The sequence below is a fragment of the Manis pentadactyla genome, chromosome 6 (genome assembly GCF_030020395.1).
Source record: "Manis pentadactyla isolate mManPen7 chromosome 6, mManPen7.hap1, whole genome shotgun sequence".
In the NCBI taxonomy this organism is placed as follows: Eukaryota; Metazoa; Chordata; class Mammalia; order Pholidota; family Manidae; genus Manis; species Manis pentadactyla.
The window spans coordinates 6554577-6572023 of NC_080024.1; the positions used below are offsets into that span (position 1 = coordinate 6554577).

The following is a 17447-nucleotide window of genomic DNA, read 5'->3' on the forward strand; positions in this document are numbered from 1 at the left end:
ACCCCACTCACCCAGTGTGTTGGCGATGCCCGTCTTCACGTTGTCAGTGCAGATGTGGCTGATCCGGTTCTCGTGCTCTGGCTTGGCTAGCACCACGATACGGATGTTCCAGAGGGTGTGGATAGCGATCTGGTAGGGAGGACAACATTGTGACCCTCGGCCAGGGTGTCGTGCCTGACCCCAGGGCAGGAGAGTCCCACCCAGCCCTGAACCTGCAGGGGCAGGGTACCCTATCTGTAATCCCTCAACCTCAGGGTAACTCCTAACAATGCCTCCCAATAAGACAAAGTATCTTAAAGACAAGGGCCAGAACCGACAAGATTTCATTGAGGGTCATCTACAAGCACAGGCACAGAAGAGAGAGGGCCCCAGTGGCCCCCCGCTACGGCCAAGAACTCCATCGATTTCTGAATACAGGTGTTCCTCTCTGACCCTGGAAGGTGCAGGCAGGGGAACCACTGAGCACCCAGGCATCTTTGGAAGCCAAGAGCCAGTAGGCCGAGTGCACCGTTGCCTCTGAGATGCTCCCGGCCAGCCTTGCAAAGCCCGCTGCCCCAGAGTCCCACCCAGGGCTACGGCCAGCTGCTCACTGTTTTAAAAGTCATGCTGGTGATTTCTTGTAGGGAGTGTTTGAGTATCTCCAGCCACTCCTTCTCTCCAAGGGGGTCCTCCTGGGTGCCAATCACGTAGATATCATGGGGGATGTAATCGGCAGAGTCATCTCGAGTCTTTCCCTGCCCCTTGGAGAGAAACCAGGACGTGATCTTCTTGGGAGGGGGGGCGTTACCTTCAACAGCAAAACCCAACACCAAGTGAGTCAGAGATACATCAGGAGAATTCAAAACACAGGCGGGGGAAGCGTGGGGGATGGAGAGGCGCACAGTCACTGAAAATTGTTCAGGGCCCCAGTGGAATACTTTACATGGGGAACTAGGGTCTATTATCCCCCAAGATGTCAGATAGGGTCAGAATTCAGATAGGTTTCTTTGTAAACAACACATAGTCAAGTTTCAAAGATTAGAAACACCCAAAGATTCCATATGGCGACTTGAATGAGTTGCGCAAAATGTTAAACTCTATTCTTTGGGATATGCTGGCAGCTGAGACTGCCCTAGAGGCATTTAGTCCACGCCGGAGACCGCCCAGCAGGATGATGGGTTTAGGATGGAGGCTCCCAGCGCGTGGGCGGGAGACACCGGCTTCCTCGTAAGAGAGCTCAGCCCAAACCTGGGAGCCTTGTGGCGTGTGCCAGAGGAACAGAAAGGGCGTGGAGGCCCCCTTCCACTCCCATTTTGAAAAATAAGATGAAGTAGCTCAATAAAGAAATGATGCAAGATTTATTTCTCCTTGAAACACCCTTGAAGGTTGAATAAACATTTTTCCCCAGAGGATAACCTTTTTGGCCACAAGTGCCCCGAAAACAAGAACTGAAGTAACATGACCGCTGCTGAGTTCTGCTCCCCTCTGTGGCTCACAGTGGGAGCATAAGCCCGGGTCACCTGTGCTTTCTGCTCGGGGAGAACCTCCCACACCACCCTGGTACGCCAGGGTCCCGGTCAGCTCGTTGCACACTGTCTTTTGGAGGAAGGGCGCCCCCTGAAGTTGTGCGAGAGGACAGCTTTAACCATGTCCAGCCCACTCTAAGAATTCTGTGCTCATGGAGGAGAAAATGGAAAGAGGCCTTGTGTCACATGCATGAACCCTGAGTGTGAGAGCTGACGAAATCAGGAGGCCAATAAGAAACACTGGGAGGACAGAAAAGGACACAGGAGCCTGGGCACAGGCCAGGGTTCTGCTGCAGTACAGCCATGGCGCCTGCAAGGCTTGCAGAGGGCTGGCAGCCAGGGAATCAGGGCCAGAAGCTCTCCCGCCTCCCCTCCTGGAAGCGCGGGCTATGCTCCACCCAGCCAACGGGCTAGGGTGGCATATAGCATTTTTATTTCCCGACTGCACCCTTCACGAAGGCTGCAGCTCCCCCCTGTCTCCCCAGGGCTGCAGGGAGATCACCGGCCACAGCGACAGGGGCCTGGGCCGGACTCCGCTCCCCACCAAGTGCGGGAGACAGATGCCCAGTTCAATTCAACTTTCAGAGCAACAGTGGATAATTTTTAGAATAAATGTGCCCCATGTAATATATGTTTATCTAAAATTCAAATTAACTGGACATTCTCTATCTACTTATTTTTTTATTTCTAGCTAAATACACTAATTATTTAATATAATTTATATTTAGTATATATAAGCACATATATATTTAGTACAATTTATATTCAGTATATTTATACATTTAGTATATAGCATATGTGTTTAGTATGTATTTATTTATTTCTAGCTAAACCTATACTAAAAAATTACGCGTTTGTATGAAATTCAAATTTAACTGGGAATCACTTCTTTCTGTCTCTTTAAATAAATCTGACAGCCCTACTTGGGGAGGGAGTTTTCTTCCCAGCCTGAGGCCCCTTGGCCAGCTGCCTAAGGCTGGCAGGTACCCAAGTGTCCCTGCACCTATATGTTTAGACCCTTTACTAAAACGTTCCAGATTAGACTTGCAAAATAACCCACTGCAACTCTCTTGGGGTATGAGAATCCCAGAGCTCTTTTCTCTTGCCCTTTGTCTCAGGAAAGGTGGGGAATTCTTGAGAAAGGAGGCTGCACAGATGGGCTGAGGGTGCCTGAGGCAGCAAAGCAGAGCCCCAGGGGAGGCGGGGAGGGGGCTGCTAAGGACCTACCCATGTTCCAGGTGCCGATGAAGATGGTGATCATGTCAGGCTCCGGCTGCTCCGAGTGCTTGTTCTTCATCTGCTGGAGAAGTTGACAGAAGCCTTCTCTCTTCTAGGGATTGAAGGGCAGACAGACTCAGAAAGGCCTCTGCCTCCCTGCACATGACACTTTCAAAGGACTTGGTCAGCCTCAAGAAAACTGAGAGGAGTGCGAATCAGTACGCACTTCCAGGAGGGCACTCCAGAAATCTGGGTCCCAAGTCTGAAGAGGCTGCTTCCCTTCCACCCAGCCATTGCTCCGCGAGGCTCTAAGAAATTACCAAGAACCAAACAGACACCCCACCATATCCCGGGGACTGCAGCACATTTCAATACAGAAAAAATTGGAGACAACCTTAATACCTAACCTTAGGAGATGATTTCATAATTGTATTATGGGCCATCCCTATGCTAGAATACCACAGGGTTTGAAAATTTTGTGTGCAGAAATACTTTACCAACAAGGATAGATGGTCAAAATACATTGTTAAGTATGGAGAGTTGGTTGACAAAAACAGTACAAATAGTATCATTGCACTTTTATACTTAAAAAACAAACAAAAATCCTCCTGAAAGGTATAGTCTAAGGTTAACCAGTGGTATACAGGTGCTTCTATTTTAAACTTCTTGCTTATTTGTGTTACATTTTCACTAACGAAAACAGGTTACTTATGTAATGAGAAGAACATTTAACTTAAAGAAACTAAGAAGCAAAGAACACAGTAAGCCTGTCCCAGCCCCTTTAGTCGTCTCCATTTAGTAGTCCGGGTACCACTGGGCCACAGAGCAGACCCAGCCCTCTCGTGGCTAACAGTCAAGCAGGGCAGGCGGATTCAGCAAGCGTACACAACATCTTAGGTTGTGCCGTATGGGACTATCAAAGTTTGCCTGCTTCAGACTTCCAACGACAGCAATTTCTTATGATTCAACCTAATAATTGCAAATCCCATTACGTTCCCTTTGAAAAAACCAGCTTAGAAAAATGTTATGAAAGCTGCCTTTATGGAAACCCTAGTAGGGGTGGCTCAAAATTCAGTGCCTCAGTTTATTGCCGTGGCTAATCCTTCCGAGTTCCCAGCAATAGGTGGAACTGGTTTTGGACTTATGCCCATACGCCCAGAACGATGCCAAGCCAGGCCTTCTTTCCCTCCACCTCCCACCGCCTGTCTTGTTTCTCCTCCGAGCCCCTTTTCATGTCATTCCTTCACGTCCTTCCCAGCCTCTTCTGGGCATCCTGGGGCCTCCACCTACCTGCTCCTGCCACTTTGCCTATAAGGCAGGTGGAAGGCGCTGGGTCCCAGCCCCTGGTGGGGCCCGTAACAGGAGCCTCTGTCCCTCAGCTTTGCCATGGTGCTGGAGCACCGTCAGCCAACACCTGACGTGGTGGGGAGACCTTGTGTCTTGTCTCATATGAGCCGCACCCTAGAGGATAAACCGCAAGGCCCTGACAGTGGGTTTCAGCCCTGGTTGGCATGTCAGAGGTGAGGAATCGGGCCACAGAGAACCCTGCCTCTGGTTGTACAGAGGCCCACCGTGCCACCTAAAGACCCCGAGTCTTTCCCGCTGCCCTCACCACCTCCCACTCCACAAGCCAGGCCCTGCAGGGCATCTTACTTCTAGACAGTGGGCCCCGTGGAGACGTGGAGGGAGCACTGGATGGGCTCAGATTTAAATGCAGGGTGCCCAGGAGGGCTGGCAAGTCCAGCCGAGAGAAGCTAAGCCGGCCAACAGCCGGGGCTGGCTAAGACACATTGATAAACGATGCACCCTCTCAGGGGCAGGCAGTGCGGCAGGGGTGACAACAGAGCTGGGACTGCTCGAACCCCAGCCGACCCGGGCTGTGGGGAGCCGAGTGAGCCGGGCTCTCAGCAAGCCTCAGAAAAAGGGTGCTCCTCACGCCCTTCATGGCTGTCTCAGTAGTTGGCTGTCACTTACTTTGGAGTCAGCAAAAACGTACTCCTTCCGCAAGATCTTCTCTTTCTCTGTTTCCACCAGAATCACCAACTTGTTCAGAAACTTCTGAGACTTGATGAGCTGCAGGACTTCAGAGAAGAGGAAGCTCATTTACCCACTCATCAGCTGATATGAACAATCTCCATACATTCTGGCTTCTACTTTCCCGCCTCCAGGCTGAACACCAAAATTTTGCTTAGTCCCCCGGGTCCCTTTGCCCCTGGCTGCTCTTCCGGGGAGGGGCTCATGCCTTGGGAAGGGTGGTGCCTGAGAAAGCAAGCAGCGGCCTGGCCAGAGAGAGACAGCGTGACTGGCGTGTCACCTTCCTTCTCTTTCTCTGTCTCTTTTACTTCTGCCAATGATTAAAAGACTCAAGTTATTCTACAAGGTTTTTACAAATGACAGCACCCCTCAGTCCCACCTCCTGAGAGGCAACCACTTTCAACCTTCTTAATGGATTCTTTTGGAATTTTATTCTGTGTCTCCCAATGACGTGCTTACCTTACAACTTCCTGGTGTTTTATTTTGGATATTTCCTATTCCATATTGACTTCCCACTATGGAAGATGAAGGCTTAGCCCTTTCACACATACAACTTGCCCCCTTCTCACCACTAGTCTCCCCCTGCCCATGTGTAATTTCAGGCCCCTCATCACCCTTCCGATTATATCATCATTTTGGCTGGGTAAGCTTCCAGTGTTTGCTACTATGACTAGGCAAACGCTGCTGATGGCTCTCCTTTGCCCACACAACTTTTTGTTTTACCTGGCGTTAATATTTGCCATGATTTTTCAGTGGTCCCAACTCTTGTCAGTTTGTAACCCTTCTCCATGCGATCAAGCACCTTCATCAGCTTCGCCATCCTGAGGGACCCTCTCCCAGGGTCTCTGGACCTTCCCTTCTCCAGACCGATGGCCCTAGTCCTGATGCAAAGCCATTGCCTTACAGCTTTCCCTCTCCACCATCCAAAATCCATGCACCTCTCTCTCTTGGATCGGATCCCATGCCTTCCTGGTCCTTGGTTTGCGCCCTCATTTTGGTAGAGCAACATCTCCAGTAGCCTTCCAAGAGGGGAATGAGTGATACATTTCTGGAGGCCTCATATGTCTGACAACTCTGCCCTCACAGTTCACTGACAGAACTCTAAATTTGGAATAATTTCCCTCAGGACTCTGGGGACGTTGCTCCATCATCTCTAATTTGTGGCACTGCTCCTGAGAAACTCAATGTCATTCTGCTCCACCTGCAGAAGAGAGGCAACATGCAGGCCCGACTGCTATCCTTGGGAAGGCTGCCTGCAGGTGGCCCTTGGCTGGCATCTCGGAACTTGGATTTGGGAGGGTCCCCAGGATTTGCAGAACTGATAAGAGCAGCTCACTGTGTCCACACTGTTTGTCCCAACAGCATGGTTTTTGCTGAACCCCAGCTTTCCTCCTGGGAGTCTGGAATTTGGGTACAAGCCAGGCACAGGGTGCCTGTGTGACCAGCCCCCAGGACGAACCCTGGGTTCTGAGTACCTAATGAGCATCCCTGCTGGACAACATCCCATACGTCATCCCAGCTCATTGAGGGAGGAATTAAGTGTGTCCCATGTGACTGCTTTGGGAGAGGGCTCCTGGAAGTGTGCACCTGGTCCCCCTGGACCTCACCCTTCACACCTTCCCCTTTGCTGTTTTGCTTCATGTTCTTTCACTGTAATAACCTACAGCTGTACGGCTCTAGGCTGAGCCCTGGGAGTTCCCCTGGTATTCACCGAACTTGGACATGCGGCCCCTGACACAGTCTGTAATCTGCTTTTTGCTTTGAAGTTTTCAGGACCTTTTTTTTGAAGCCAGTTTTGTTACACTTTCCAATGTGCATGCCTCAGGGTGGGACTATTCTCCTCCCTTGGGCCGGGCACTTGGTGGGCCATTTCAATCTGGAAACAGGTGTCATGCAGTCCTGAGAATTTTTCTTGAATTGTTTAACAAATTTGCTCACGGTTTCCCTGTTTTTTCTTACTAACATTTATAATTTTGGTATCAGACCTTCTAGACTGATCTTCTCATTTAAAAAAAATCTCTTCTCTCCTACTTTCCCTCCACTTTGTCCTTCTGTTCCACCTTCTGGAAGCTTTCCTCAACTTTCCACTTGGCCTTCAAGGTTATTTTTTTAAATTTCTGCTGTAAATTTAAACCACACTGAGATATCACCTCACCTCATACCAGTTAGGATGGCCACTATCCAAAAGACAAGAAACAACAAATGCTGGTGAGGATGTGGAGAAACGGGAACCCTCCTACACTGTTGGTGGGAATGTAAATTGGTTCAGCTGCTGTGGAAAGCAATGTGGAGGTTCCTCAAAAAACTAAAAAGAGAAATACCATTTGATGCAATAATTCCACTCCTAGGAATTTACCGAAGAAAACAAGATCCCTGATTCACAGATATATGCAGACATATGCACCCCTGTTTATAGCTGCACTACATACAATAGCCAAGATATGGAAGCAACCTAAGTGTCTATCAATAGATGAATGGATGAAGAAGATGTGGTATGCATATACAATGGAACATTATTCAACCATAAAAAGAAAAATCCTGCCATTTGCAACAACATGGATGGAGCTAGAGGGTATTATGCTCAGGTAAATAAGCCAGGTAGAGAAAGACAAGTACCAATGATTTCCCTCATTTGTGGAGTGTAACAATGATGCAAAACTGAAGGAACTAAACAGCAGTGGACTCACAGACACCGACAAGGACTAGTAGTTACCAAAGAGGAGAGGTTGGGGAGGGTGGGCGGGAAAGAGAAGGGGATTAAGGGGCACTAGAATTTGCAGTCACAATATAGGCTGGTCACGGGGAAGGTAGCACAGCACGGAGAAGACATTTATGACTCTCTAACATCTTATTACACTGATAGACAGTGACCGCAGTGGGGTGTGGGGGTGAGGACCTGATAAGATGGGTGAACGTTGAACCACTGTGTTGTGCATGTGAAAGTATCATAAGATTGTATGTCAATGATACTTTAATTTTAAAAAATCTCTGCTGTAGTGTTTTTATTTTTCCTTCTTCCCCTTTCCCCTTGCTTCCTCCTCCTTCTTCTTCATTTTTATTTTGTTCTCTGAAGGTTCCTTTTAAAATAGCCTTCTTTTAATCTTTGCAATTTGTTTCCCCCAAGTTTTTGTCATTTTGCTTATATTTGCCTTGAGTCTCTCTCACCGCCTCCTGTTCCAGGCCTCCCTCCAATGCCTGTCCCTTGGCTGAGGGTCCCGGCAGTGCCAGGGGTGGGGTCTGTGGAGCAGGGCTTCTCTGCTGGGTGGTCCCACGCGCTGATTCACGGGGAAACCTCTTGATCTTTGCCCCTGGGCTGGTCCCATGCTCCAGAGAGGAATCTTCCAGACTCCTGCCTGCAGTGTGTGGGCCTGGCTGGCAGCATCCGGGGGGGAGGGATGAAGGCTGGAGTCTCAGCATTCACCAGTAACCAGTACTTAGTTCTCTGTATTCTGCAGGTTCCTCTGCCCTCGCCGGGCCTCATGTCTCCTAGTCTTTTACCTTCTCTGGAGAATAAACAGCCAGACCTCTGCCTAATGAGTGAAGGGAAGCTACTGGCCATGTGAAGTAGAGATACGGTGGGTCTAATTTTAAGAGATTTTCTGCTGAGCCTGCTGTGTATAACTTCACTTCAACCCCACTTCCAGGGGCCCCCGATGCTATCAATTTCTGTGCCTTTGTGGGTTCTGTGGTATGAGGCAGGTATCTCAGTTTTTCTTACTACATGCTTACAATTTTGCTTTTTTGGTTCCTGTAAGTTGGTTTTCATTATCCATTATCCACCTGCTTTTCAGCATTCAAAATTTTGTTGTCACTGTTTTCTCCCTCATTCTCTTTGTCCCGAGTGTTGCCTTTAGGAAGGGAGGTGATGAAAGGGTGTGTATGTAACCACGCTCTGGAGCCGGGCATCTTCCCCAAGGAAGCCGACGTCCTGTGCGCTCAGAAACCCCAGCTGCCTTCCAGCAGCAGTAACTGTCCCACGGTGTGCTCCTTCCTGCTGCCGACCTGGAGGCCCCAAGACATTTCCATCTGACCCTGTAAGGCCCTATCTTCCTCCTGCCAATTTCCTTGACAGCCATTTGCAAGACTGTATGGCTGCCCCCGGGATGTGACTTGTTACTTGATCAGGATTAGTGTTCTACTCACCTGTCCCCACACCTAGGTAATAGAACCAGAAGCTCCTTTAGGGTCCCCTGCCCTTGGCCCTCTGTCTCACTCATCAGCAGGTATGAGAAGTTCTACCTTCCATACATACCCAACCTGCCCAGCTCAAGCCCCCACCATCTCTTGCCTGGCTGCCGTCAGGGCCTCCATATCTCGGCTATTGTAAATGGTGCAGTGATGGTACCGATCCCTCCACTCACCCCCTTCCCTGTCTCCACCCACCCCTGCCATCATTTATTTTCAGCACAGCAGCCGGAGTTCATTTTAAAATGGGATCACACCACTCCCCTGCTCAAAACCTCCTACCAGGAGCTCACCGTGCTCAGCCCCACCTCCGCTCGCTGTGCCCCCATAACTGCCCGATCTCTGTGCCACCTGTGCCCCCACCACCCTGGCCTGTGCCCGCCTTGGAGAGGTTTTGCATGGCCTGCACACACTGGTGTCAGCTCACCTGCTACTCCTCCACCATTGTCACACTGCCCTTTTTCATTCCCAGCCTTGAGTCCACCACCCCCTGACAATTTTCTGGTTCATATGTTTGTGGACTTGTTTATTTTCTCCTTGACCCTCATGTGAATGTGACCTCCCTGACAGCTAGGACCCCACCTGCCTTATGCACAGCCCGCCACCAGCACCTGGCACACAGTGGCTGCTCAGTGAGTGAACACATAATCATCTCCTCATACAGCAACTGGCTTTTCCTACGGAGACCTTGATGCCAAACTAGTAACGGCCAGTGACTGGAACAGGGTAAGGAAGCCCCAATACCTGCAAGCAAAGATTCCCCCTCAAGTGGGCAGCACTTAACATCAACCATGATTGGAAACTGACTGTGTGCCCGGACTAAGGACACCCCTCATCCACTAGCTCTCACAACACTACCAGAACCTCCGTTTTATGGACGTGGACATGGAGGCTTCGAGCAGTTACGTAACTTACTCAAGGTCACATCATTATGAAGCCACAATGTGAATCCAGTTTACCCCTCAACCCTGAAGCACACTGCCTCTCAGTGCCGGCTATAAAGAAGCCACCTGAACCCAGAGCCACATGAATTGTGCTGTTTCACTGGCCTAGAATTCACTCATTCAGGTATTCACTCAGAATGGATTTTTACTTGACACACTTACTCTGTGCCAGGCACTATTCTAGACTTTGGAGATTTAGTAGGAAAAAAAAAGACCCGCCTCCTGGCCTCTGTGGAGCCCACATTAACAAGGGGCAGTGAGGGATTTACATGCCACACGCCAAGCACCTCAGTCAACTGGCAGTCCCTGCGTATGTACGCCCGAGGGCCACGTCTGGTGCTTGGGCCTGCGGGTTCCAGGGTGTGCAAGATAAAGACCTCACCCACCTTGGGACAGGTACTTGTGAACAAGTACAGTTGACCCTTGAACAGCACAGGGGTTCGGGGTTACTGATTCCTCACACACACAGTAAAAAATCCACATATTTTTGTCAAGCCTCCCCAGAACTTAACTACTAATAGCCTACTGTTGACTGGAAGCCTTACTGATAACATAAACAGTTGATTAACATGTTTTGTATGTTACATGTATACCATGTTCTTGCAATACAGTAAGATAGAGAAAAGAAAAATCTTGTTTCAAATTGTTGCAAGTCTCCAAAAATTTTTCCAATATAGTTATTGAAAAAAATCCCTACATAAGTGTTCTTGCACAGTTCAAGTCTGTGTTGTTCAAGGGTCAGATGTGACAGGTACCATGACAGGGTGAGCCAGCCTGCCTAGGCCTGGAGGGAAGAGAGGAGCCGGGCGGGTGTGGCCCTCAGAGAGTCTGGGCAGGCAGCTCTGGGTGGCCATGCTTCTCTTTGAAGGTTCACAAACCCACACTGCAACAGTCCATTCTTCACTCAGGGCTGGGTTTTCCCAGGGCCGCTCATCTCCTGTCCCTGATCTGATGGCAACTTTCCCACTGTCCACAATCCCACAAGGTGGTGAGCCCGTCAGTGCTCTCTGGCCCACAGAACGCCTCCAACCCTTCCTTTGGCATTCAAGGCCCTGCCCACATTTGGGATCCCCAGCCCCACTGCTCTTCCCTTTGGGGCCACAAGTGACATGGGATTTCCTTAACATCCTGTTCCGTTCCTTGTACATGCCATTCTCAGTCCAAGTGCCCTCCCCCTGCTTCATGCTTGGTGAACTCCTATGCATCCTTCAAAACCCCAGATAGCCATCTCAGTGCAGGAAGCCTCCCTCCACTACCCCACAGAAGAGCTGATCAAGTCTCCCAAAGGGATAACCCTGCAGCTGACACACACCCTAAAACATGCTCCCGCGCCAGCTTTCCTCTCTAAACGAACTGTTAATTCTTTGATGGGGAGGCTATACTCAGGGTCGGCCTGTGGATAAAAGAAAAATGTCCACTGAGTTAAACTGACAAGGGTTTATGGTGCTTCTCAGAACCCTGGAAGGTGTTCAGAAACCTCAAGTTTCTAGAACAGTCAGGCTCTCTGACAATCTCTTCACTCCTCTGAGGTTTCTGCTTCCTCTTCAGCTGTGTCTACCCCTCTGGGCTGTAACTTGCTCTCCAGGACAGAGAAGAGGACAACGGGTCCAGGCTGGCCCCTGTCAGCACAGCCCTCTCTGCTCACACCCTCTGTAACTCCACAGCTCTCCTGCCCAACTTGGCCGTGGACACGGTGGCGTCAGCTCTGCATGAATATGACAGTGCGTCACACCCCGGTGCTGGGGACCCCAGTTCCTGACCTGTCCTCCACGGCTCTGTTCTGCCTTCTTATGGCCACTTTGGAAGGGCAATTATAACGATGCTGGTGGTGGCGGCAGCCGGTTTTACTGAGCACCTACTAGCTGCTACACACTTTGATACTTACCTATTTAAGACTCACGGCAGCGATCAAATAGGCACACAGCTACTATGCCTATTGGACAGAAGAGCAAAACAAGGAGCATAGAGAAGGCACTAGACCATGCCTCCAACACCTCCCTGTGCCCTCTATGCCCTTCCCCTCAGTGCGCCCTGCCTCCTGCTAGAGCTGGGCCCCACACTCCCTGCTGCCCCTGAAGCATCCCTTGGACTTTGGCGTCACAGCCAACGTGGGACTCAGGAGCAGGGGCCTGCAGGCAGGGGTAAGTCTCTCTCTCCCCCAGCCTCCGCCTGGACACTCTGCCCTGGGGCCCCTGCTGGGCACATGTGAGGTGCCCTCACCTACATTAGCTCAGTGCTCCTCGTGACAAGTCTTTGAGAAACCAGTTATTATCACTCTCATTTCGCAGATGCAAAGATGGAGGCAGAGAGGTTAAGTACTAGGCCAACATGACACAGCTAGCAAGTGGCAGAACCTGGATTTGAACCCAGAGCCCATCTGTGCTCTTGTCCTCTGTCCCCCGGTGCCCAGCGCAGTGTCTGATACAGAGTCGGTGCTGAATATATCATCTTCTTTCCTGCCCCTCCTGAGGTCCAACCCTAGGGCTCTAGGGACAATGGATACTATTTGTAGGTCTTGGCTATCAGGCCAAACATCTGCCATCCAAACAGACAGCTCAGATGAGTTTTGACGGGAGAGGCTGTGGCTTGTGCCTTAGCCTAGAGGCCCACATGGGGCATGACGTGAGGAGCCACCTTTGCCGTCTGCCGGTGCCCCTTCAGGGCTGCTGGCACTGACCCACACAATTGGAAGGCCACTCCGACTCACGGGCTAAATCACTGCAGGGCACCCACATGGCAAGGCTAGTGCCATAGGGTTTTCCCAACTTTCCAACTCTGCCCATCAGTCATGGTCTCCAACTAGAAGCTGCCTCCAGAACATTCTATCTACAAGTCAGGCTTCCAACATAACCAGACAAGAGTTCTCTGCTTCCAAATGGCAAGAAAATGGAAATGCCTCTAGCCCAGGGGCTTGCATCCATTTATTTATTTTTGCCTATGACCCCCACCCCCAGGAAAAATGTTTTACACGTGACCCTATGCATACAAATTTGTGTGTATGTTTAACCAGAACACAAGTTTTGTGAAAAAATATTTACCTTTACTTTCTATAAAACCACTTTGATATTGTCTATTTTATCCTTTTTCGATCCTTTCTATCCCCACACTGCTTTATTAAGAACAAAAGGTGCCAATCATGTCTAGGGCTGCCAGATGACACAGAGGATGCCCCATTAAATTTCCATTTCGGAAAAAGGAAGACTTTTTTACTAGGAGTACGTCCCAGTTATTACGTGAGACATACTTACACTAAAAAAGTATTTGTTGCTTACCTGAAATTCAAATTTAAGTGGGCATCCTGTATTTTTATTTGTTGAATCTGGCAAACCTAGTTATACATTGCTTACAGGATTTTGAGACCCTAGAGAATGAAAACTACTGTTTATAGAGACTCTGGCTTCAGGTCTGAAAACCTGAAATGGAATGATCAGATGCTGTGTGAAGTGGGAATTTATTTAAAGGGAGGGTCCACGGCCCACACCAAGTGTCTCAAGGGAACCTATCGGCCGAAAAAAGAGGGAACCACTGCCCAGCAAGTGCTGACCTCTGTCAGCAGGCCCTGGGACACTGCTTGGAAACGCTCATGTGCTCTCCTCACGTCTGCTGGCGAGCACCAGCCCCGTGTGGCCTCCAGCCCAGCGCCGGTGCTTTCCCTGCCTCCTGACCCTGGCACGGCCTTTCTGCCTGGGAGGCCCCCACGGTGGACGCAGCTGTCTGGGGCCACCAGGCCTGGAACACAGATATCCTCTCAGCACCACCTTTGTCCTTCATCTGCTCGGTCCAGGCCACTGCAAGTCCTTCATCCCAGGCCAGCAGAGCAAATGCTTCCTGCTGGCCTCCCGTCCAGAGGACACCCCACGAGCTGGTTTCTACGAGCACACGCCGCTTCCCCTCCTCCCGCAGCCCAGCGCATCTTTCCCCTCCCACCCCGGGCACAGCCTCGGCAGAGTTACTGAGCACCTTCGGAGTGCCCGGTCCACCTCGCGGCACGGCCGGTGAGGACGGGCACGCCGCGGCTTGGCCACCCACCAGCTGTTGCCACAGAAAACCGAAACATACACACTTTTAGTCACAGTTTCCTCATCTGTAAAGTTACTTTCCTCAAAAGGTTTCTGTGAGAATGAAATGAGATGAAGTAAGGAAATGTGGCTGAGGAAATATTACATTACGATACAATGATCACCTTCATTGTACAGACGGACAGACTGAGGCTTTGAGCTGTTCCCCCCGCCGGCAGACAGGGCTCTGAGGCCAGGCAGCAGATGGGCCACATCTTCACATTTTTTGCCACTCGACCCTGCTGCCATCTAGAGCCCAGCTGTCACTCCCAGGTCCCTCTTCCAGGAGCCTGGCAGCAGCTTTCTCATGCCACTGACCCCAGGCCACAGTGCCCAGCTGTCACTCTCCATCCGTCCACTGGAGCTGCCAACCTAAGACTCTGCCCCTGAGAGGCTTCTGTCCCCTCCCCTGATTCTCTTCCATCGCCCTATTTTGTTTTCTTCACAACATTCAATCAACTGCTGAAATCATCATATGAATACATTTATCTGAGTATTTATTGGCCACTCACTACCCGGGAATGTAAATTCCATGTGGGCATCTCTCCTACCCACCCTGAATTCCCAGTGTCTTGTCCACAACAGCTTCTCCACAAGCATTTGGTGTGTGAACAGTTTCCATGTCACTGATGAGTTTACTTGATGGTGCAAAACGCAAAGCCTCAGAGGCTCTTTGATGCTGAGCTCTTTCCTAAGGAGCTTACACATAGATCACCCCCATTTCATAGGTGAGGAAACTGAGGCCCAAAGCAGTTAAGCAACATGTCCAAGCTGGGATGTGAATTTAGACAGACTGGTTCTAGAGTGCATGTACCTGAGTGCCAGACTAGGCTGCCTCTCGGTCTACGCTATGCTACAGACGCTGCTTGGTGTGGCCACCAGCCCTTACGTGTGCAGGGCCTCAGACCAGGCACTGGGAAGTGACCGTACGTGTCAGCCTGGCACTAGCAGGGAGGAGCACGCACACACAGATGACCACCCTGGGCCGAGTGTGAGCTCATTTCCCCAACAAATAAAAAGCAGGCGGCCTCTGAAGGAGGGGGGCATGAAAAGTGGGCTGTAGACCTGGGCAGGGGTTCCACAGGCAGGGTGCCCCAGGGGATGGGATGTGCCAGCAGGACTGGCTGTTCCGGCAGTCCGCTACTGATCGGTCACCAGAAAGGGCACTAGTAGAATGACAGCATTACGAGCATGAGGGGGACTTACTTTTCTTGTGGCTGTAAAACTTATCCTCGGAACCATCCTTGGACTTCTTAATTATCAGTTTCCCAGCCTCAACATCAACTTTGAGCTGCAATTTCTGAGGAATCCCCAGAGACTCTGACTTCACCTGCACAGAAGAGGAGAAGGATGGGGGAGGGCAGAGGGTGGCGTCAGGCATCCCTTCTCCGTCCAGGCTGTCATGGTGCCGGCCTGTGGGACCATCTGTTTGGCTGGGCAGCTCTTGGCCAGTCCAGCCCTGGTGTCCCACGTGGGGCCATCGGGCTTCTACTTCTGAGCCTCCCTCTCCCCAGAGCCTCCCATCTATGTTTCTGGGCAGTTCCTGAGAATCGTTAAAACGTGGGAAGCCCAGCCAGTCCACTGTGGGCTCATCAGCTGTTCTGCCAACAGCTTTGCAGCAGGAGACAGACAAACTACTGGAAAATGGTTTATTCCCTGCTGAGTGTGACAACGCTCACAAAGCTGCTTTGTCATCTACTTCCAGACAGGATTTCAGGAATAGACTGAAGCTCCTGGCCTTGTTACAACCAATAACTGAACATTTACTGGTGACAATAAGACAAAGACAATTGCGAAGGCACGCTCAGAAGGTGGAGTGTGTCTCAGTACTGAATTACCATCAGGGCTGGAGGGAACCTCGGCGGGGAACGGGGGCATCCTGTCCTGTGTTTCTGCCTGTGGGACCAGGGCTGGGTTGGACGTACCAGGATCTCTGCGCATCATTAAGAAAAGCAAATTTCTGGGCCCGAGCCTGGAGATTCTAACGCAGTCAGTCTCACGGTAATCATAGGAATTGTATTTTTTCCTAATCCCTCTTTGAGGGGCTACTTTGCTGTCTGGGAGCCCCTTGTTTGATGTCACTTGCTGCCCCATTTGGAGGAGAATGAAGTTTAAGGCTTTCTGGGCTGAGGAGCCCCACAGATTCGCCTGGGCACCCATTCTGACATTTAGTCAACACCACAGGGGCGTCCACTCACTGCCACTCTAAGCCATTGGGATCCTCACTCTTGAGTAGCGTAACCAAAGTTCCCAGTTCCACAGGGCTAGCACGTCCCCCAGCTTCCAAATGTGGAGCCCAGGGGCACAGTCACTTACCTCAAAGGTGACTGGAGGGATAAGGGAACGCCGGTGGGAAAACTCGGGACCTTCATGCAGCAAGGCCTTGACCTGTGGGCATAAAAGCGCCAAGTGGCTGGGACGGAGGGCGGGCAGCATCCTTTGGGACAGAGTCAAGACGTGCACAGAGCCTGAACTCCTGGGTGTTCTCTGAGCGAGGGGGGACCAAAGAGAAGCCAAGAGAAGCTGCAGGATGCCCCAAGTACCTTATCTTCAATAGAAGACAGCAGACTAGTCAGTTGAGTGAGCTTGGCCACCATGTTGACCAGGTTGGCTTCACCAGGCACCTGGGACATGAGGACAAGAGGGCACAGGAGCAGCAATCACTGAGCGCCAGCTACTGGGAGGAGCTCCACCGGCGTGGCCCAGCGCGCCATTTATGCCCAGCAACCCAGAAGTACTATCATTTTGCAGATAGCCCCTTTTGCAGATTAGGAAGCCAGGGCTATCTACAACTATCTCAAAATTATCATGGCCAAAAAATCAACCTTCATTTCTTCTTCCATCTAAACCTGCTTCACCCCCCAGTGCTCCCCACCTCATCCACTCAATTACTCAAACAAACTCTAGGATGGGCCTTGGCCATTCCCTTTCCTCTTCCTACATCTACTGCATTTGTGCTCCTGCTCTTCTTCTAACACACAGCCACCCCGTCACTTAAAACCCTAGTACACTGCTGGGAGAAAATTACCCAAACTGTTTACCCTGCCCTCTACGATTCTGCATAATCCACTCCTCATCCCCAGACACCCTCATCCTCTCTTCTGAGGCTGGTGTTTTCCCCTGTCTCCCTTTGAATGTGTCACCTGGGGCGGTTTGGCAAAAAGTTACAAAGTATAAATGAAATTACCGAGCTATTTAAGGAGTTACTTCTTGGAACAAAGGGTCTTAGAAGAATGCTGGAGCTTTGTCTCTGCATCAGCCTCTCTTTAGGCAGAGTGTATATGGCAGCTTAATGAGGTCTCCTGCCGTGCCAAGCACTATCTTAAATGCATTATTGTAAATGCATCCATCTCATCCTCCCTTGTGTAGATTCTTCTAATCCTTGTTTTGCAGACTCAGGAAACTGAGTCACAGCAGTGAGTCAACTTGTTCAAGGTCACACAGCTATAGATAGAGATTTGAATGTAGATTTTAGCACTGAGGTTCTCAGCTGGTGACAACTT

The 17447-nt window shown here is 50.5% G+C and overlaps 1 protein-coding gene across 1 annotated transcript in view; it reads right to left on the reverse strand.

The window, feature by feature from the left end:
• The window catches only part of INPP5D (inositol polyphosphate-5-phosphatase D), a 114213-nt gene that overhangs the window by 33683 nt on the left and 63083 nt on the right, over positions 1 to 17447 (reverse strand). The window contains exons 7-13 of the mRNA XM_036911754.2: positions 16488 to 16568; positions 16261 to 16332; positions 15151 to 15274; positions 4698 to 4804; positions 2733 to 2835; positions 591 to 787; positions 12 to 129 (exon numbers count right to left, since the gene is read on the reverse strand). Of these exons, the coding sequence (XP_036767649.2) occupies positions 12 to 129; positions 591 to 787; positions 2733 to 2835; positions 4698 to 4804; positions 15151 to 15274; positions 16261 to 16332; positions 16488 to 16568 (802 nt within the window). The remainder of the gene's footprint in view (positions 1 to 11; positions 130 to 590; positions 788 to 2732; positions 2836 to 4697; positions 4805 to 15150; positions 15275 to 16260; positions 16333 to 16487; positions 16569 to 17447) is intronic.